The sequence below is a fragment of the Pocillopora verrucosa genome, chromosome 4, assembly GCF_036669915.1.
Source record: "Pocillopora verrucosa isolate sample1 chromosome 4, ASM3666991v2, whole genome shotgun sequence".
In the NCBI taxonomy this organism is placed as follows: domain Eukaryota; kingdom Metazoa; phylum Cnidaria; class Anthozoa; order Scleractinia; family Pocilloporidae; genus Pocillopora; species Pocillopora verrucosa.
This window is the reverse complement of record NC_089315.1, coordinates 4,690,286-4,712,651: the sequence shown is the minus strand read 5'-3', so window position 1 is coordinate 4,712,651 and position 22,366 is coordinate 4,690,286. Positions and strand designations below refer to the sequence as shown.

The 22,366-nt window shown below is 38.5% G+C and overlaps 1 protein-coding gene, 2 long non-coding RNA genes and 1 pseudogene across 3 annotated transcripts; 2 read left to right on the top strand and 2 right to left on the bottom strand.

The window, feature by feature from the left end:
* Window positions 1–82: 82 nt before the first annotated feature.
* LOC131794066 (uncharacterized) lies at window positions 83–3,671 on the top strand. Its single transcript, XR_010717359.1, has 3 exons — window positions 83–748; window positions 1,178–1,374; window positions 2,315–3,671. It is a non-coding gene; the product is annotated as an uncharacterized lncRNA (long non-coding RNA).
* A 1,678-nt stretch (window positions 3,672–5,349) lies between these two features.
* LOC131769919 (uncharacterized) lies at window positions 5,350–13,108 on the bottom strand. Its single transcript, XM_066166076.1, has 6 exons — window positions 12,993–13,108; window positions 10,763–11,493; window positions 9,999–10,250; window positions 7,909–9,522; window positions 6,939–7,189; window positions 5,350–6,661 (listed from the first exon to the last, which is right to left on the bottom strand). Exons 2-6 carry the CDS (start codon window positions 11,457–11,459, stop codon window positions 6,440–6,442), a joined length of 3,036 nt encoding a protein of 1,011 aa, XP_066022173.1. The 5' UTR covers window positions 11,460–11,493; window positions 12,993–13,108; the 3' UTR covers window positions 5,350–6,439.
* Window positions 13,109–15,111: 2,003 nt separating this feature from the next.
* Window positions 15,112–17,901, top strand: LOC131769924 (uncharacterized). Its single transcript, XR_009339089.2, has 3 exons — window positions 15,112–15,346; window positions 15,666–15,887; window positions 17,398–17,901. It is a non-coding gene; the product is annotated as an uncharacterized lncRNA (long non-coding RNA).
* A 917-nt stretch (window positions 17,902–18,818) lies between these two features.
* On the bottom strand, window positions 18,819–20,530 carry LOC131769889 (uncharacterized; annotated as a pseudogene).
* Between the last annotated feature and the right edge of the window lie 1,836 nt (window positions 20,531–22,366).

Below are 22,366 nucleotides of genomic sequence, written 5' to 3'. Positions count from 1 at the left end.
GTAACGTTGACCTGCCCTAATGAGACGCCTGGAATACAGGTTAGACATGGGCTATTTACTGACTTCAAGGTGGGTTGATCTGCTTCCAATTATTAGAGGGATACCGTGACATAATTGCAATGTGACTTAATTAATATCAACATAGCACGGTGCTGGCAAAATGATGGAGCACTGTACATGGTAGTCATCGTGATGGACACGTGTTCTCTACCATTTCATTAAGTTCGGAAACCTCTCAGTTAAAACGAGGATTGCAAGTATTCTACTCGCCAGTTTTCTCACTCAAAGTTCTCTGTAAGGGTGAACGATTTGAAACGGATCAATATCTGCGCTTTAATAAGCGAATGCATAAGGTATCAGTGCATCTTTAAGTTTATGTTTGACGGGAATTTCCCGTGGGTCATCGTAAGATTGAAAGGAAGATATCAAAACTACATGTGCGGATCATGCGAAACAAAGGTTGCGATTTCTGTAAAGAGCAATTGTTAGACAGTTAAAATTTTAGTTTTGGGTAATGCACGATTCTGCAACAAGAATCGCGGTTTGATGGAGTTTCCAGGCAGTTTAACATCTACGTTTCCCAATGACACAAATTTCACGGACGGAACTCTTCCTAAGACCTTGTCTACTGTTACAGCTTCCCTCCCGCTCATGGGATCCTTCACAATCTTTCTCACGTTCTGGATGTCGCCTGACTTGCGAACTACAGCTCGCAGAATGATCATGTTTATAACAAATGAATAAAGGGGTAAGTTTCTAAAGAAACTGTGGTGCTGCGTCGGTAGGAGAGTGTAGCAGGTAATTTAGTGTTAACAACTGGATTGAAACGTAAATTAGCCACCGTAAAGAGTAAAAAAGCTGACGTTTCGAGCGTTAGCCCTTCGTCAGAGGCCTTCGTCAGTCGCCGATTTCCTATTTGCTGGCACAACCATCATAGATTATTTGGAAGACACATCGGGATCAACAGGTTATTTCGTTCCAACACTTGAGGTGACACTACCACGAATTATGGCGCTTGTTTCATCGCTTATTTGGACAGTTCATTTGTCCTTCTTTTTTTACTTAACAATTTGTAGAAGAATTTCCATGAAATCAGAAAGATTGTTTTTAATGTTTTTCACGTAACGGCTCGGGGAGTACCTTTTGTGATCACTGTGGTTGCTTATTTCTTCAATAGTTAAGTTAACTATTGGCAGACCTTGAAACTGGGTACAAGTGCTAGATCCGGAATGAAAAAACTTGGCAGACAATGTGCATCTGGACAACTATTACAGGAGAGGGCTGGGCCATCATGACATGCATCACCATGACTGTGTTCTACCTACTGGTCAAGCAGCACATAAGAAGAGAGCTATTAAAAAAAACTTCAATAAGGTCAAAAAAATTTGATTGAAATGGTGCTCAGAGGAATAGGTTAATTTTGCACTTAAGCTGGGTGGCCCATCCAAGTGGAGCCAATCCTGGTTTCTGTTGCATGAAGCCAGAAGGGTGCCAATCCATCTCAGGGTTATCCTAATAAGCTTTTGTCAGGCTTTTACAATAGTTTGCCAATAATCATTTCTTTATGTCCCCAAGAGGAGACAAGCATGGGGAGAGTTCAATATGCATAGTATCTAATTTCTTCTTACATTATAACCCTTATATCAAAATCAAATCAAATTAAAAAAACAAATTCTCTCAGCCATTACCTCAAAAAAAATGTTTAGAGAACAGTATGGAGTATATGCATACTGATGTTAGAGTGTAAAGCAGTAAGATAAGTTTAATGCCAAAAAAATATAACATAATAACCCAGTCAGCACTCCAATTGGGACTACTTTGTCAAGTCTTCAGAGCATTACCCATTAGCTGGGCTAAATTTCATTCCACTGAGGATATGAATGAGATAAGATTCCTATCACTTCATTGGTATACACTTCAGTCAATGTAGTGGGTAAATTTACACCTTTAACCCTTTAACTCCTAAGATCTGATTGTTAATTCTACCCTCTAGCTGCTACACATTTCCTCATTAATAAGTTGGGAGAATTTGGTTTTAGATCAAGATAACAACTACCTGATACATTTGAGTATTTACATCACCTGTTTGTTGAATAGTGCATGGATATTGTAGGGAGAAATTACTTGTTAATCACCTCTGGGAGTTAAAGGGTTAACTTAATACTGGTAACTAGTAACTTGGTTCTCTTTCTCAGACTCTGCCTACACTCTTTCACTTAGCACCTGTAGTTCCCTTTTTCTCTTTGCTCACCTCATGATCAGTCTAGCTGGCAGAGCTACATTGTAATGAACAATTTCTTTTCTCTTTTTTTAGCTGAAGTCAAGATTTTCTCCAGGAAGCACATTTTTAACATGGAAATCTGCTCATGTTGCAAGAATGATGGACTGTAAATTAACATTTATTCCCATGATATTTATCCTGGAGTGTATTTGGGGAACTATATGATTTTTCCTCCTTGTAACACATTTTCACAATCATGGAAAGGAAAATTTTACTTTACAGTGGCTTGAAATTCTTCATGTAAATAACACTGCCCTATACTATCACTGAAACACTGATTGATGGACCGGTAATATTCTTGTATTATTCGATGCATCAGTAAGATTTAATTGCTTAATTATAAACATATAGTATTCTTTATGCTCTGAAGAGTTTGCAGACCCTGATTGTTTGAAGATTGGATGACACTATCCACTGGGTAAATCTCTGTCTGTTGGACAGTGCAGTGCATTTTGCCATCACTTATCTGCTATGTGAGAAACCTGCTTGTTGATTTAAAAACCCAGTGGTTGTCTATAAAAGCCAATTCCACATATCTCAACTATGTGCTTTTGTATTTACCCAAGTTTGTGGTGTGTGGCCACTATAGTTTTTTTTCAGTTTGGTGGGGAAAGGAGAGGGGGGCTGCTTCTTAACCCTTAGTCCCCAATGAGGTACTTGCATCTAATTTCTCTTCACAATATCCCCCCTGAATCACACATTTAGGACACAAGAATAGTTGGAAATGATCACCAACTAAACAAACTCTTGATTGTTGAACAAATTCTTCCTGTCAGTACGTTAGGAAATGTATTGAAAATAGTACATAGAATATGCACAGTGATGTTAGAGTAGAAAGGGTTAATGTATAAACCAAACTCAAACTTTTACTTTGTATGTTTTTCTTCGATGGCATTAGGATCAACAGCAAAGGATTTACAAATTTCATCTTGTTTGTCTGGTGTACCACAAAGATAAGAGAAAAGTTAATAATGGGGTGTGTTCATTGCCTGTCACTTTTTTGCAGATGTCATAAAAGAGATCAATCAGTAATTAGCAGAGAGAGGTTTTATAAAACATTTAATGATGAATAGATACTGTCAGTGCTCATGCTCTGTAGTTGCCTGAATTATATTAAATACTTGTCATTTGGTTATATATCTGAGTTCTTTTCCAAGAACTAACAGTTATGGCAAATGTGTAGTTACAGGAATTTTTCACAGTTGTTTGGTTATAACTAAGATTGTTTTTATCTCTTAAGTGGAGTATGTAGTTATTATTTATTCTTGTGTATGTTTTCCCATATTAAAATAAAAAACTTTAATTTATGGCTTTAAAGCATTGCCATACCTCAGGGAACAGTTATACTTATGAATGATATCAATTAAAGCTGTGAATAAAGTTCAATACCAGTGGGGAAAGTACTGTATGATTAATGTTTGTTCTTTGGATGAGCTTACCCTTTTTTTCCTCTTTTTATCCTTTGGCTCCCAATTGATGTCTGCCATACAGTTTTTATAATAGTGAAATATGTCTTTTCTTCTTGTTGGGAATGTGGGACAGAGAATACATTGTTTCCTCACAAGGACTCGGGGTTTTTTCTTTGTACCATGCTTGGGACTATAGGTACAAAAGAGAAAAACTCAAAAAGAAAAAAACCGAGCTCAAAATTACAATCTTTCTTATTTAAATTTTGTAATTTTAGTATGGAGAATTTGGTATTGGATCAACTAACAATCTCTTTATATATGGTTTTCTTTATTCCCATTACTTGTTTGCTTGGTATTGTAAGGAGAAACTCTGTCTTTGTCACTCATAAAAGTGAAAGGGTTATAAGCCACTGTAGGTGACCTAGCCTGACCTGGTCGCATTTGTCATTTTATTGTGAGGTTTCATCTCACTGATATCAACGGACTTCCCTATGGGTTGTTCAGCTCGGTTCAACTGTTTGCGTTGGCCAGAACAGCGGCCAAGTTTACTCAGACAAAGGGTATGAACAAGAGGTATCTACAAGACCTCGCAGAAACATCTTCAGGTCGTAGTCGAACCGGTGACTGAATGAAAGTTTTGCATCTCCCCCAATGAATTTTCTAGGGAATACTGCCAACCACGCAAGGTCAGCTTGCTGGTTAGGTTTAAGACGAGTGAAACAGGTCTCGAGACGATAAGGAGGCTGGTGGAAGGTTGGAAGTTTGAATGACTTCAGCGTTGCAACTGGACTTGTTTGGAATGCACTTAAGAGTGTCTTAGCAGAACTTCCTTTACCAACACAGCACCTGTAGTACGCAGAACTACCGACAATCCTCCGCAGTGATGCGGGGCCAACTGTTTTGTTTCTCCCGCCAATTGACCTGAATCTACAGGGCCACGAGCAACTCCTTAACATCAACTGAGGAAAGAGAGTCCAGTAGTAATAAGTCCATCACTTGGCGGGATGTAATCATAAGTTTAACACGAGGAGCACTATACGTGCCACAGATTCCAAGAACATAAAAAAATGTATATTCATCAGCCGAAATATTGTCTTGAGCATTATCTAGAATGATACTCTAATTAATTACTTTACTAAGACAGTGCCTGACTTGCTCGATTGGTCTATCGCCAGCACAAATTTGGAAAGCCCCAAGGATGGAGTGAGCCGTGCCATTTGTTGTCGAGCGAAACGTCGAACACATCTACCTTCCCCTGAGAAACCACTTTTTTTATTGAAATATAGTTCTTAAAACGCACTCTAAGCATTTGTATTTTCTGGAAGCCAATTGAAATGCGCGTCAAAAAGCACATGAACCAATCTAAATTATGGATTTTGGACAGAGGAGAGAACATAATTGAACTCCTAGAATAGCCGTGATGATAAGAGGGTTAAAGCTTTGTACGTATTAGCATTCTTGAGGAAAGCCAGAGACATCGTGATATTGTGGTTTGACAATCCTTATCATTACTGAATCCTTGTAATCCTTATCATTACTGAATCAACGCAATTTTTAAGAAAAATCTTTGCTTCTGCTTTTCTTCGATGAACAAAACCAATTTCAATGATAACCAATATGTTAATCAGTTTCTTTATTTATTCAAAACTTAACCAACAACTAAATGTAATCATTATCCTGTCACAAATGAACTCCGTATTTCCATAGGTTTGTTCAAAGTTAAATCACAGACGAAGCGATTATGTGGAAAGAACTGAAAAGTGGCTCTTCACAGGAAGACCCTAAATGACTTGTGTGTGTTCTGTACTTAAGTTCTGAAAAAACACTATATCACGGGATACATTTATGCCTTAGGTGATACAACGCTCTTTCCGATCGATCGGCTGTCGTAAAACTGGAACCAAATCAATCAGCATGAAGGCTCACATGGAGACAGTAAGAGTTTTAAGTGATGACAAGCAAACTACTGATGCGATGGAAAACGTGACTAGTTTAAGTTTTAGGTCTGGGATTTGTAGTTGGCGCGAGATTTCAGACCAATCAGAGAGCGAAGGAAATTAGATACAGTGCCTTATTTCAGCGATTACTTTCTACACAGTAATAAAAACTTTTCGTGGAGGTCCCGACCAAATTTCTATGGTATAGTATTATTTCTCTTTCTTCCTCTCTCTCTCCCTTCCTCTCCCTCCCCCAACCTCTCTCTCTTTCACTCGATCTCTCTCAAACACAGCAACATTTCAGTGAATAAAACCTAACTTTTGTAACTTTATAACTTCAACAATAGTCCGAAGAATTGCCATACAAAAGTGTTGCTTCTCGCCCACTTTAAAAAGCGTCCCTGTTTCCAATTTTATTGGGAAGATTGCCTCAGTAAGGTATTATTCGACTGTGTCTTACAGCGAACAAAATCCTATGTCTTTTCTCTTCCCTTGAAGCCTTATCTAAGACCATGGGACGAGGAGATGAAGTCGCAAACGCCAGCTTTTAAAAATGTACTCCGAATACTAAAAACTTTTCCGCCCTTATCAACGTCGCGCTCATTACTCTACTCACTGAGCGAAAAAGTACATAGGCTCCTCTGGAAGCCACCTTTATGCTAAAGAGGTCAACCGATGCGAAAGTATAACTTAAGATCTATATTGAAGCTAATGGTTAAGAATAGCACTAAGTTTAACTGATTATTTTCCGCACTGAGTTGTTCTGATCGGTACTTGTATATCAACAGTTTCAAAAGATACTAAAAGTATAATCAGGACTCGGGCTGGGGCTCAAAAACAGACGAGCACACCTGTTGGGCCAGTAGATCCTCTCTTTTGGCTTCTTCGTGTCGCCCAAGCTTTTTTAGGACGTGAGCTATCTCCCTGTGTGAACGTTCTGTCTCCTGGTGGTTTCCTAATACTTCGTCTTGGATAGCGAGGGCACTTCTAAGAGCTTCGAGAGCTTCATCCAATTCTTCTTTCATGGCTAAAGCCTGGTGATTGAATAATTATTTATTAAAATCCTGCTGAATTGCTAACTCACAATAGTGTTTAAGGGGCCTTAAAAAAGCTGAAACGGGTATAGTCAGTGGAGTGATAAAGAATCATGACTTTGAAGCCTAGAAATCCAATATTTGCACCCTTGAAGTTTCTGTAGAGGTTCAATCAATGAAAAGAATTCTGAGAATAGGATAAAATTTTGAAGAACACATACAAATATATATATATATATATATATATATATATATATATATATATATATATGTTTACCTTTCCAAAGTCATAGAAAGACCTTGCTGTTACTTGATGATTACCCAGAGAGTGCTTTCTTATGTGCAGTGCCTTACGCAGAAACTTTATCGCACTGCCATAGTTTTCAAGAGCTTGGTACGATGTCCCCAAGTCGTCCATCAAAGTAGCTGTGAAAGGATGGTCTCCCAGGAACTCTAGATACACCGGAAGTGAGTACTCCTCCCTGATTTTATTGGCCTCTTGATGATCTCCACAAAACGCATATGCAGCTACAAATAAGAGAGCCGTAGAAGGCTTAGATTAATCAGTTGTCTCATGAGTAAACAAAAGCATTAATCATATCAGTTATGGGAAATATTTTATATTTAAACTAAATTTGCTTTTGAGGATGCTTTACTTTAGTTTTGGATGTTTTCCTCAGTTGTAAATATAAATATTAAACTGACTTTGATAAAGGGAAACCCTGCTTGTATGAATAAGATTTGCCCATGTTCCGGCATTGAAGAGCTAAAAATATCGTTTCAATACTTGTAAACAGTCTTGAGGATATCATGTAGTTGTCCGCGCTCCATTTATGCCGCTCACCAAAAAAAAACCTGTATGTAGGTACCTCAAAGCAGAATTATTAGAGGGGACTGCTAGGGAAAGCTAATGAATTTCAGAAGACTGATTCTTGCTTGGTCACGCGACTTTGCACGTGACTGTGCAAGAATAATTCAATATGGCGCCAAGCTTACCATCGAGTTTTTCGTCAGTTGAACGGTTCTGCACTCTATGTGTGAAAAGAAAAATCATGCCAGGAGACAACTGATCCACTTTTGGCTGTGATTCGAGCCGGAGAAACAACGGCGCTTTTGAGTGACTTAAGTCCGGGGAGATTTTTCTGGAAAGAGGAGCGCCTTGTGTATAAGGGCTGAAATTAAAATATTGTTTATGTGGTCCGATTACTCAGTGCACCCTTTCAAAGAGACATAATGCAAGATTTTACCTCCCAGGTCTTTATAAGCTGCTGCAGTAAAAATCCTGTTGTTCTTCTTCTCACCGATCTCAATGGACTTCTTTATCAGTAGAATGGCTTGATCCAAGTCTTTGTGCTGGCCGAAACAGCGACCAAGTTTACTCAGGCAAAAGGCACGAATGATAGATGAGTCATCGCCAAGTTCCTTTTGGATCTTGTCAGCTTCTTTGAATTTGGACACAGCCGATGGACACGGAAGGTGACATGCACAATGGGAAAGGATGCCGTAGGCCTCTGCTGTCAAGCAGTCACCTCGTCTCTTCTTATCTCCATTTGCAATGCAGGCATTTGTAAATTTACTGTATACTTTAAGGAATTTAGCTTTTGTGAACACCTTGGCCAAGAAAGGAGTAACTTCGACTGCCGTATCGATGCACTTTTTCTCCAAATCGGGGAAAGATAGAGAATCTTTCAAGGCCTTCTTGATGTTGAATCGATTGTTGACAAACTTTTGGACGGCATCGCAGCAATTGTGGGACAAGAAAACAGCGTATAGATCCTGTAACATTTTCAAATACCGAACGTTGAATAATTTTCTGGCTGAATGGTACTGTAGTCTCATATCTTCTTGAACTGCACGATCAACACAAAATGACTGAATGATATTGTGAACGTGGTACTCTTTTGACATGAAATTAAACTGGAGCATGGACTGATCCACCAGCCCTTGAAGCAACATTCCAAGTCTGTACTGAGAGAGTTGGCTAAACAGAAACTGGGCTTCAGCTGCGCTGAATGTTCTTGGGAAGACTGCCAAAGATACAAGAGCAGTTTGTTGGTCAGGTTGTAAACGACTGAAACAGATTTCGAGGCAGTGAAAAAGCTGATGATCATGGGACAATGTTGGAAGACTCGACTTGAATGATTTCAGGGTTGGCACCAAGCTTGTTTGGAACTCGCTTAGTAGAGCTTTAGCATCAATTCCTTTCGCTAAAACAGCAGCTGTGGTGCGTAGAACTAAAGGCACTCCACCGCAGTAGTAGGCCAACTGTTCAGCATCTTCCTCTGATACTCTTGACTCCAGCGTCAAAAGCAACTCTTTGGCGTGGTCTGGACAAAGAGAGTCCAAGCAGACTGGTAACTTATTGACAGATAAAAAGTCTATTACTTGGCGGGATGTGATCGTGAACTTAACACGAGAAGCAGTTTGGGCCACAGACTTCACGAAATTGCAAAATGCATCTTTCTTTTCAGGAAGTAACAGGTCGTCCACGTTGTCCAAAATGATGATGGTGTGATTTGATAGTGTGCGAAGACAGTGCTTTGCTTGCTGGATTGGGTCTGCGCCGGCTAAAATTTGAAGAGCTCCCAGGAGGGAGTTTACCATGCCATTTAATGACCTCATACTCTTGAGGGTAATATAGAACACATCCATCTTTCCCTTTGAAACCAGTTCACGTCCTACTTGTATGGCTACTGCAGATTTGCCAAAACCTGGAGGTCCTGTGATGGAAACTATTCGACAGGGATCGCTCGGAGACAGTTTCTCCATTATGAGGGAGCGTTGCCCTTTCCGCCCCACAAAATTTGGAACCTCACAAGGAATACCACCCACATTCTTGAATGATTTTTTAAGAGCAGCTTCTAATAAATTCAAGACAAATTAGCAATTGAATGGAGAAAATAAGCATAAAAACAATAACTTTTCCTTGCTTTAAGTTTTTCTGTTAACCATAGTAATTATAAGAGTTTGTAAACCTCCAGAGACGACTACGACCCTCTCGAATCGTATTACTTAGAGTTACTTCGAAAACCTACTGATTGCTTTGGTCACGAGGGGAAATCACTTGTTAAGGAGTTATACCAGCCATTCCTTCAAATTAGAATAACGTAAATTATATAATAAATATCACATCAATCAAGGTTGTATCAACCTTTATTCAACTTGTGTAGTGTAGGCGAAGTAAGTAAGCTTGTAAGCTGGAGAACTTTCTGGTAAGTTGCACACTACCTTCTAAGTTTTGGAAAGACCTCTGATTTAATTTACTCTGCAATAAACACTGTGCAATGTAAAAGTCATTTAATTCACAAATCTACGAGTTTCCACGTTAAATACTTACCTTGTACACCAAGTAGACGATTTCTGAGGTCCATCCTTCCAATGTGATAGAGCAAAGAAGACAGCATATGCTTATTTTCATCACTCGGCTCAGAGTAATGAGGGACATCGCAAAACCGCTCGCGCCGTGGGCGTTTCGCTGTTTCGAGACGACTGACTAAAATTGGTAGTCCGCACAACATATTTAGCTTCTCAAAATCGTCATCAGTTAATTCCTCCTCAATAGAAAGCTGCAACTGGCTTTCACCTGTATCTAATGGGATTAGAATATATCATTAAGGAAACTCTATAACTGTTAAGCTAAAATGTTCCCCAGCACTTAATTTTCTGTGTCAAGGTAAATAATTCTATAAAGTGATCGTTCATTTGAAAAGGTTACTTTCCCTGATTTTCGGCCTCAGTTTTTATATCCTGATTGGGTAATTTGATATATACATGTTTGAAGCAAACACGAAGCAGAAATCTCTGTTTTGATTCACTGTAATTACAATTTAATTTTGACTTTCTAACCAAGCGAAAACAGATCGCCTTGATAGCTACTTAAGAAAATAGGAAAACATCTTTATTAGCGTTTTTTGTTCTAAAGTTTTAAAGGGGACTTAGTACCTTAAAAGACCTATGAACCCAATTATCGCATGGAAATAAAAAAAAGGATGATTTGGAGCTGAGCTCTCTTCATTAGAAAGGAGTCACCAGTGAAAATAAAATAACAGCCATAAAAGCGATATTTCAGTTACTGCTAGTTGCACAGTTTGATTGACCTACCTGGGATACCTCCTAGAGACACTACATGGTCTTTTAAATCGAGCAGTAACTCATGGGTTTTTTCCGTTTTTTCGTCAATCGATTCGAGTCGGTCTCTAATGTCATCATCTTGTTTTTGCCATTCTTTTAGAAGGCTTTTGTAATCTTCTTCAGTATCAGGATCCATGCATTCAGTTTTCACTTTTCTTATCAGTTCGTCATACTTCGCCCCTCCTAATCTCACCAATACTTCTCGAATGTCATTCCAATAGCTGTTGAAGCTGGTTTCATCAATGGAGGCCTTCGTGATATGCGCATACAAGGAATTTCTGAAATTTCTCACTCTTAAAATGTCTGCACCAACAGAGTAATCCGTTGGAGCTGGAGGGCGTCTCCAACCTGTTGCTGGAGGTGGTAGGTTACAGATGTTTATCAAGAGCACGCATAAGGTAGAGATGTCAAAATTCTCAGATGAAACCGTCGCGTGTACGGCTGGGTTCATGGAGTCCCATTGCGCTTGGCTAAGGATCCTTCTGGATCTTAGAGACTTCAGTTTACGCATACAACTGTGAAGTATGACAGGGAGATTTGCAGGGTCATGGATATCATTGAATTTCTCTCGTAATACCTGGGAGCCCACTTCAATCAGGAGCCGACAAAGTCGTGCATAATTAGCTGCTTCCCTGGTAAATGATGTTGGCGGTGGATGAGAAGCCATAATAAAGATAGTTTATAACAGCTGAGGCTTTAACCTGACAAATATTAAATAAACAATATTTCATGTAGCAATATTTCATGTAGCAATAGTTCATCTAGCCATCCGTATGCCTCCTTTCGTTTCAATCGCCAGTATTTGTGTATAATAATTTGATAATAGTAATTTAACAGTCCGGATATTTTTCTTAAGACCACTATAGTGCCTTTCTTTCTCTCTTCTTTTCTTTTTTCTTTTCTTTTTTTGTCACAGGACTTTAGCTTTTGCGGACTGGAAATGGAAAGGATCACGATAGGCGCATAGATGTCTATTTTGCTCGTAAAAATTTGCCTAAGGTCAACAGCAAAAATTATAAAACGTTGCATGAGATGAATTGTGCTTTTAAAGTTATTTTTCTCAGTTCTAAATCGTAGTTTTTGTCGAGATCAGAGAAAAAAAAGTCTAGCATTTGCAACAACACCTCAGGCTGGTTATGATTGAAATAATATGACATTAAAATAATAGGATATTTCTAGAACATTTACAATAGTGTCAAAATATAAGCTTTTCAAAGTTTCATGTTTCTGCTTGACTTGCGTTACATTAGAGCTATTCAAACTGATTTTTGCGACTCACTCGAGTGTATCCGGTTCCCAGCAAAGCTGTCTTTGAAGTTTTTCGATGCACCGACATCTTAAGTTTTATAGATATAAGAACGAGTAAGGTTGTCTCGACCCGGTCGGGAGGAATGGCACCTTTAAGTCCATTTTTAAACAAAAATCTGTATAAGTTTAATTTGTCCTTCGTCTGAACTATGAAATCATATGCTGCCGTAAGCTGGCATGAACTTATATCAACTAATTTTTACCTTGACGCTCTTTTCCTGTAATAATTATGTAATCAGTACAGCATCATCAACCCTATCGTTTTGCATTAGCTTCCTTAGGGTAATAAGATCGTAGCTAAACGAATCATTATAGGTCAGGTGTAAGTTGTCTTTTTACTAAAAAGAACCTCTCGAGAACCCAAGTGGTTATGCTTATGCGGGTTTAGCGAGACAACAATAAACAAGGAAAATCAATCGAAGCATTAACAGTTGTCGTGCAATTTCTGTCTTTTCCAGCTATGTTCAGAGCAAGAAATTTTAAAATGCAGGGAACTGCCCAACCTTTATCGCCAAATTAGTGAAAGGACTATTGGAACTTTCGAGATTTATCCTTGTTAGTTGAACAAATAGTCCCGTAGTGAAATAAGTATGATGTGTATTGAGCCCTGCGTGATTCAAGAAGTCTGAACACTGGACTGTTTTCTCTAACGATTCAAGGATCTTCTTGGCTGAGATACGACATGTAAACAAAATTTTGTGTTCAAAAGCGCCACAAAAACGCGCTCGGAGCAGTTTGCACTTCCTAGGTGGCGGCCGTAGCGGCTTATAAATATCGCACTTCTACAGCGCAAATGGTTGTCTCTTCCGGCGTTGATATTAATCTAGCTACTGCATAATAGTATCATTCGTTGAATTCGTAGTAAAATACATGGAAAGTAAATTAAACTTACCGAGATGGTTTACGGTTTTATAGATGGGACTTTGAACACTTATCAGGCAAGTGCGTCGTTGCTAGCGCTATCACGTTTCCGTAATTAGAAACACTACAACCCACGGCTGTTTCGCGGTGGAAATTTAGTTCGCGTATGCGGTCTGCAGGAAACATCGAGTTAATTACTGGGATACCTGTGGTAGCCCAGTCATAAAATGCCTTTGTTTTTTTGTCTTTTTTTTTCCTCCGCCACAAAATGGAAAAATTGCGCAATAGTACCCAGTGGTCATTGAGCCCTCAACACCATGACAACTAACTGTGATCCAATGAGGTGTTCACATGCTGATCACGCGTGTTATCTTGATGATGATTGACGTTGTCATGCACGGACAGGGCCGGGTCACATGACGAACCACGAGATTTTTTCCTATAAAACTCTTTTGTCAGTCGTTTTGTATTTCAACGTGTTTGGATTACGATCATCTGGAGCATTATGGCGCAAACGCTCAAAATACTTATAGACGCATATACAAGTCGTATTGTTCGCGGCCAATCCACACGAAAAGATGTTATTAAGCGGTAATTTTGGAACGGACTGAGTCGCGAACGCTTGAAAGCCATGAATGCATTGAATGCCCTGTATGCCTTGTATACCTTGTATGCCAAGTATGCCAATGTCTTAGTTGTTGTTGTAAAAAGCAAAATCTGAAATCTGAAACCAAACTGCATATACTCTATGCAATCTATTGAACAACACTACTACTGTGAGACTGAAGAACAAAACTCTAATGGATGCAAACTGCTTGTGAAGAAAGACGCCATGTTGGATTCACTTGATTCTAGGGAACGTAGCTACGATAACAGTGCGAATCGTATTAATTTCACGATCAGAAAGGTGAATCTTATGTTTGTGTTCATTGTAGTTGTATGGATATTCTTTTTTAATAAATACATGATCCAAAATCCCGTGTTTTTTGTGTATAATTTTATTATGTTAAGTATTGTTTACGCTGTTGTCTTGTCTCAGGCGGCCCAAGCTCACGTCTCGAGAAAAAGCTAACGATTAATTCATGAACGCGTCACGCGTTGTGTGACTAGGTGTTAAGTTACGAGAGGAATCGTTGAAAATTTAAAATATTATAAGGGATAATATAGGGAACGAAATATGGTCGACTTACAACGATAAATATTTCGAAATATGAAGATTTTTCTCGTAAAAACGATAAAACTAACTCATACCCCGTGTATCCGTTGTAGTTTCTGGCGATTTCTGGCGATTTCTGCCGTTTTAAGCTTGCTTTACCATCACTGTTATTCACGTCATCTACTTTTAATACGTTGGTAAAATCTGTACAGACATCACACCAACCAACCCGCGCGCAAAGTAAGAAGACTATATTGAAGGCTTAAAATTATATTACAATCGGCTTTCATCGAGAAATGGGTCAGGAATTTTCCACAATAGTGCAAATAATCGTGAAGGCTGATCGCGGGAAAGCGATTGCGTGACGCTCTGTAAGCTGTAAGATGACATGTTATTATCTACCAGACGTAAAAGCTCTTCAGATTCTCAGTCTGCATTTTGTACCCACTCTGCAGTCTGCAGTCTATATTTTGAGTCCGGTCTGCAGTCTGCTATCTGCATTTTGTACTAACAGGTATCCGTGGCACCAATACAGTTCATTTTTGGTTACATTTATTCGCACAACACGTAATCTACAACAGAATATCTGTGTGAGGTAATTCGACATTTCATTCTTTTCCGCATTAATAATCTTCTTTCCTTTCGTAAGAATGTAGACCGCTTACAATGTTTCAAGTAATCCACCCACCCCACAAAAAATAACTCTTGCATGCATAGCATCCCTATGTTTTTAAACAGGTGTATGCCCTTGGCCAGACTTGAGCTCACTATTTCAGTATACTAGTCCGACACCCGTAGTATCACTACACTTGATTCCAAGGATCCAGTACCATCCAGGTATCCCAGTTACCCTGCTCACAGGGTCTAGTTATTACTTCTCTGGTTAATACAAAATTATGCATTTGCATAAATCTAGCGTCCATGGAAACCCCTTGGGCTAAGATATAGTTTAGCCAATGAAATCTTGCTGCGTATCTAATGCATGCGAGTGAAATTTAGCATGGCGGATGCTTACACATGGAATAGGCACTTGCCGTCGAAAATTTGAGTAAAATCGGTCAAATTTTGCCTGTGTTCGACGAAAACACGTTTCTATGGTGGAGTCTAACAAGCACGCCCTAGTAAATCAACTGAAAACTTTGATTTCAATTCGGAAAAGGCTCGAATTTTTTCCAGCAAAGCAAGAGTCAAAAGAGAAGACTTGAAACTTTACTGAACAACTGACAGAGGTAAGTGTTTTAATCCGAATTGTTTGAGACTCCATTCGAGGCGCTTTTAATATGTTAAGATCGGCCGTTATCAGCGACTCCATTTGAATCTCGGAGATACTGAATTTCAAGCGAAACAGTCTGTAAACGACTAGAAAGGTTTAGTTTTGGTTCCAAAGATTGTGGTGACTCTTTTATTCGTCTAAATTAGAAGTTGAGCAAATAAATTACACTAGATTTACACACATAGTACTAGTTCTTAGTCAACGAACCGATACATTGCTAGTGAAAAGGAAAGAGTTTTACTCGTTCGTTTTTCGTTTTAAATTTCTTTCTTTAGGTTTGGGATCTTTCCCTGCTAGTTCCGGACTCGTGGCAAGCATTAGATTCCATCCACCAAAACCACCTCGGTCGAGAGGGACTGAGATGGAATGATGGACAACTCATGACTTGTTATACTAAATGAAAATTACGAAGCTACGACAACATGCCGACTTATCCCGATGATCTAAGTGTATTATTTGTTTGGGAAATTGCGTCAAAACTTTTTACTCAAGAAATGGTAAGTATTAATTTATTGTTCGATTGTAGTATTGTAAAACATTTGACGCAATTTTATGCAGATATTTCACGTATTTAAAAGGTGCCCAGGTGTTACGTAGTTTTGGTGGATGTCAGTAGGGAACATCCACCAAAACACTGACCAAAACCATCAACAATATTTTTTTTTATTTTATCTATAGCTACTGTTAGATCTTCAGGGAGACAAAAGATTTATACCACTAATTGGTAGTTAGTGCTCTGGCTAATTATTTTTTATGGTGCACAATTGCTGACCGACCAAACGTTCATAATCATTATCATAACTCACAACACATAAAATAAAGTGGTTTTGGTGGATGTTTCTCTCCATCCACCAAAATCACCATAGCAATTTCTGCTACTTCCTTTACAGAAGACTGATGTGACCTGCTATTTGGAGTACATAACTGCAATCTATTTCTTTGTATGTAGAGATATTTTGCAAAGTTCCTAAGTCAGCACCTTTTATTATTGAAACCATAATCATAATATGGTGCACAATATAGAATATAAAAGGTTCTGGTGTGGCAATCATGTAATCTTGAAACAGGAGAGTTTTTAAGTGACTTAAACTGACTTAAACAGATATTTGCAACAAATTCCAGATCCAGAAATTTCTCGAATTTCCGCTAAAATCCTAACCTTTGAGTACAACAAATCAGGACATCAGTAATTGTTATCAGGGGTCTGAAAATCTTATAAATCTTTCACATTTATTTCAAGTAACCTTTAATTTGACATGGATGAATAAGTATACACTCAAGATGCAGAATGTCTTACATTTTACAAATTATTTCCCTTTTTATGGATAGACGGTGAAAGGCCTTTGCCACATTGGTGAATCAAACCATTGTATACCATGTATTTTGTGATAATTGTTTGTTTTTGCTCACAATATCCAAAAAAATGGAGGGGATAAATTTAAATAGCAAATTCTGTTAATGATTATTTAAAATTAAATAACATTGGAAGATCAAATTAACTTTGTACTGTTTAAAATTCAGTTTTGGTTTCTTGCTTATTCCAGCCTCTTAATATTCAAAAGCATTCCTTGTCATTTTTGTGTTCTTTTGTGTAACATAACTTGAAAAATAAACACAGAGAAAGGAAACCACAAACGATTTAAGTTGAGCCATAGCTGATCCAAATACTGAACACTTTGTAACCCGTTTAGCAGTAAAGTTTATCTATGTGTCTGCCAGCTTGTCATAAGTCTTAGCCCTCTCCTCCAAAAGTCTCTACAGAAAAATTTTTCCTTGTGGTCCCTAATTGATGATAAGTATATTACAGCTCCTCAATTTCCCTCTCTCAAGACAAGGTTACTCTAAATTTAACAAAGTAATGGACTTGATAAAACTCAAACTATAACTCATCTGGCTGCTACTTGCAACCTTAATTTCTTGATATCAGTATACAATAATCAATATGTTAAAAATAAGAACCCTAATGCTTAATTTTGCAGTGATCACCTTCCTCATTTTCATTTGCAGACAATACTGAAACCTCCATAGGTGTGTTTGCTTGTTTTGAGTGGGGATGGAAGAAAAGGAATCATGCCGCATATCTGATTTATTAAACTAGATTCGTTCTGTTTATACATAGGGAGAACTACCCTGTTCTCTGGAAAAAATAAAATTTCTTGCATTTTTATCTGTGCTTTGCAGTCAAACTTCCTTGTGTCTTGAACAAGAAATCTTAATTTCTTGAAAACAAAATCTTTGTTTGGGGCCTTCTGTAATAGGTAAACATAACAGTGTAAGATGAGTGATAGTGTATTTCTCAAAGTATTTTTTGGCATGTGACAAAATGGAAGTGTCATAGCATGATAAGGAGCCAACATATGATTGCTTGAGAGAAAGCAAAAAATGCAGAATTGCATATATTTTCTCCAATGTCAGCAGCATATGTTAGTGAAAAGTTCTTATAATTTTTAACTTTTAAACCATCTTCAATTTAGCTGAGATTGAACTGTTATCACGTTTGTCATAAAAGTATTCTGAGATCAATGTCATATGACCCATTCATGTGTGTATTTGACCTTTCGAATTAGCAAGCCATAGGTGACAGTAACACAAAGGTTGCAGATAAAAAGAAAATATTATGTACAGTACTTCTTCTGCATCTTCTCGTTTCCTTTTCTCTCCAGCTGTTCTATCTATGCCGTGCTGGCAATTGAACACTTTCCTTCCCAAAATTAGGAAATGCACACCAGTAAAAAACGAATTTTTGCTCCATAGATATCTCATACATCTTCCCAGAGTATTTTGTGACTTCTGTCCGAGGAAGGAGGTGAAAGCATTAAGCTAACCCAAATGATTCCACAATTGTGGTATTATCCAAGCCATGCCAAAGAACTTGAACTAGATAAACTAGTGAGAATGCACAATAGCGAGACATGACTCCTCCTTGGTAGAGTGCTCAATTTGGACATGAAAGCAAAGCTTTATAATGCCAAAGAGCTATATCAATATAAATATATACCAGTGTTCCTGAAACCTTTGTCAGCTTTAAAGCAAGAAAACTTCGTCGTCAATCCTGTTTCAAATTCCGCAATAAGTTTATGCGCCTCATCAACAGAATTAACGTATCCTAAATTATCTGCATGTCTACCATAAAGCAAAGGTTCGCGCTTTAAAATTCCCCCCATGCTGTTTCTGTTTGTTCCTCAAGAATCATGGGATTTACAGCTTCGGATGTTCGGCTACATCACCGGCGGATTTCCGAGAATCTTCGATTATGTTTTGCAAGTCATTAAATATTCCATCCCAGTCCCTCTCGACCGAGGTGGTTTTGGTGGATGGAATATAATGCTGACCATGCTGACTATTACCAATTCAACCTTAGTTGACCTTCTGTTTACAGTGTTGTCCTCAATCGTGACCTTTTTGACCTCGACTTCATGTTCAAGTAATTACCAGTCTCGCGCGCCGCGGCCCTTGCGAAAGTCGTGTATATGGTGGTTGTCAAAGATTTGACGCAATCTCGTGTCCTTTTTCTTCACATGGTTAAAATGATGGGACCGGGTATTGCATTCAGAGTGTATTCCTTCAATCCCTTGTTCACCGTAGAATCCAAGGCCCATGTGCCATCGTCGAAGAAAAGGGCAAACATGTTCTTCTAGCATATCCAGCTTTGTTGTGATTGTCATGTCTGGGAATTTTTCCCTAAGGAACTGAAGAAAACTTGTGATGTCTTCCTCTGCAACAAACCTGAAATAGAAAACCATTTATTTAGGTGTCCTGTAAGTCCTTCTTCAAAGCAATAAAACAAACTCTTGTATCTTTACTTTGTCCAATTTAATGTCCAGCAGTTTCTCGCGAATCACATCGTGATAAAACTTCTGTCAACTTGTAACAGAGCCATCTGCTACAAACTTATCATAATCCTCTTAAATGTTGTCAAGACTTCGTTTTTCAGCATGCCCACGTTTATGGCAAGAGACTTGCATTACTTCATGATTTATCTTGCACCAAAGACATGGATATTTGCCTGCAAATACAATTCTCATGGTGGAAACCTGTTTCACAGAAATAGTAATGTAGAGTAGAGGCTACATTTATATTCTTTAATTGAATTGCTAAATCATAATTATTTGTAAATGTGAATTATTGTCTCGATCATACCTGAGGCACCAGCTATTCCAAATAACTTGCATAGGAACTCATAGTCACCAAACAGGAAAACCACTTTCTTTTTACCTCTAGAAATGGGCAAAACAAAAATAAGAATTTAATTAATATAATTCTATTTCAAGTCTCTATTCTCCAGACTAACTAAAAGTGTGGTACATTTTTTTTACTTATGCCCAGGTTGCTTCTTTCAAAGTGTTTACCTGTTCTTTATATTTCATTAAGGCTGCTTTAAATTAGCCCAACTATCTTTTGCATGGAACATGGCAAAGACCACTGTGTTGGCTTTAGAATTTGGATGCTTCAGGTTAGCAATCTGGAAGGCCATTTTAAATGAATCACCACCAGCATCTCCTCCAAGTTTTATGTGCACTTCATTTTCTGGGATTGCATTGTTCCATGTCAGCCTTCCATTCCTAAAATGATAACCAACTCTAATTAGACTATAATTCACAGCAATAGGCAACAGCTAACTTTGTTTAATTTGCATTTACTTTTTTTTAACTATTTCTTTATTATCATACTTTTCATTTTCACTCAGATGAAGATGTATAAATTGGTTCAGGTCTGTAACATAACCAAACTCTGCTTCCCTGACATCTGGATGGCAACCTGGTTTTTTTAATTCAAATGCGACCATTTCACAAACCAAGTTGGCAGGGTCAGTAATGGACTGAACTTGCTTTCGTTGGCTTATTTCACACTCTGAGGATAGTCCCCATAGATCAAACCATCATAATTTTGTAAGCAGATTGAGGGTATTCAGGCAGTTGGCAAATTTGGATACAAACTCAAAACAGTTACTGTTACTGATATCTAATGTCTTTGGAAAATCTTTGGGGTTTTTAATGATTTTTTGTTCATGTTTTTCTTACCTCCTAAGCTTTCTAACTTTGTACCATGTTTCACCAAGGTCTGCTTTCATTGCCAGGATGTCACCTCTTGGAATGGTGATTTTAAATTCCTTTCCTAAGGCCTCCTTCAGTAGTGCCTCCCTCTCCAGTCTGCCCATTGCACGCAGTTCATCTTTCAACTGGGTACCAGCTGCACCACCACTGACAGCTGTCCTGGTCTCTGCTACTACCTTTGATCTATGTCTAGCAGTTTTCCTTGTTACCTCATCAGTTGTTTTCCTTGCCCTGGTCCTTTTCACTAATTCTAAGGGCTGAAAATGAATTCTTATCTTTAGTTTTGAAAATGAATGTCTTAATTTTTAACTTAAAAAAATATTTTATTACCTGGCCACCTTTTTTGAGGAGAATGGTTGCCCCATCCTGAGACTGTGAAAGGAACTGTCGAATGATGAACAATCCAACTTCCTCCTTTAGGGATGTATAAGCTTCCTTTGGGCTGAGAATGAGATTGAGGCTGGGTCAGGTTGGAAGCTGAAAGTGCCAGACATTCCTTCCAACATTTCCACTTGTTCCCTGGTTTCAACTGAGTCCTCTCTGGGTTTTATTCCAGGTTTAGTCTTCTTCTTCCTACCAGGTTTCTGTTGATCTTTAAAGAAACTACAGTTTCCAGTGCGTTTGTGTGGAGGCCACACATTGATTGCAAGGCGTGTGCCTCCTCTTAAAGCAACCTTGTAACACTTGTGGCAGAACTTAGGAGGGCACATGTCAAGGTCATCTTTTACAAACTTTGACACCGAAGGCTGTGAAAATAATCTCCGTCTTATCAGCGCAAAGAAAACTGTTCTCATACTTATCTTTTGCCTTCTTCAATCGCTCTCCACAAATTCGGCAAATTTTTTCCAATATTTGTTAATATTCAGAGAGACCAAAGTTAGCCATCTGAATGTACTAATCGAACCGAGTTCTAAACTAAACTTGGATTAAGCAACGCAGTTCTAAGTTGACTCAAGATATGTTCCGAAGTTCCTTTCTCCGGCCTTTTATTGCTTCAGAAGGGTACCCCCCTAGGGTTTGTACCATGTTTCAGGAAGGGGTGTCTATTTATCTCTCTCGACCGGTTCTTCAGGGGTGCGGGAATATTTGAATTCTTGTGTTATTGCGTGTAGTTCGTTCCATTTGAAGGGGGAGGGAATATTCGCCAAAAACCATGTTAATTACGGCCAAGAAAAACGATTTAACTATCAGATCAAAGCACAAATGGTAGCATATAATTGTAAGATTTATTATCCGTGATCATGATTGAAATGTTGACCGAAAGAAACCTTTTGTCCGTGCTTTCAGTATTTCACGTAGCTCCCCGTGACAGATCGATGACGTACACTTTTCGGGAAGGAAATCACACGCACGTAGTTCGACTTTCTTGCACGTAACAGAAGGCCGTGGACATTTTATCAGTTTGTCATACATCCTGTATTATTTGTTTAGCCCATGGGTAAGCATGAGATCATCAAGAGGATAAATTCGCGTAATTCAAGGGCATAAGTTCGAGGTCAAAGGGGAGATGGACGCCATATTTACTATTTCGGTAGTGATGTGTAATCGCAGATTACACCGCCCAAAACAATTCGGATTAAAACGTCATGGTACAGAAACTAATGGCAAAGGAGAGACGTAAGGCCTGAGTCATTCCTTTATTGAAAGAAAAATTCGAGTCGATCAGAATCTTGCCTGAAAATAAGAAGACCTCAGAAAGGCGATAACTCATCTCGCGTCAAAACAAGATGCCATTAAGCCGTCGCATAGTTAACTATTACGTACATGCAATCTTCCCTAGGAGAACATTAACCAGGGAAGCAAAATACAATGTCTGCGCATAAGTTAACTATTTTCTTGGGCTTTGCACATATACTTTTTGCGACCTAGTTATCAGTGGGCTCTTTCTTGTTGAGCCGTTAAACGTACATTTTTAGTGGTTT

Coding starts and splice junctions, on each gene's coding strand:
- LOC131769919 (XM_066166076.1), bottom strand. CDS start 11,459: ATGGCTTCTCATCCACCGCCAACATCATTTACCAGGGAAGCAGCTAAT. Junction 9,523..9,998: donor TCGTCTACTTGGTGTACAAG/GTAAGTATTTAA, acceptor TGAATTTATTAG/AAGCTGCTCTTAAAAAATCA. Junction 7,190..7,908: donor AGCTTATAAAGACCTGGGAG/GTAAAATCTTGC, acceptor TCTTATTTGTAG/CTGCATATGCGTTTTGTGGA.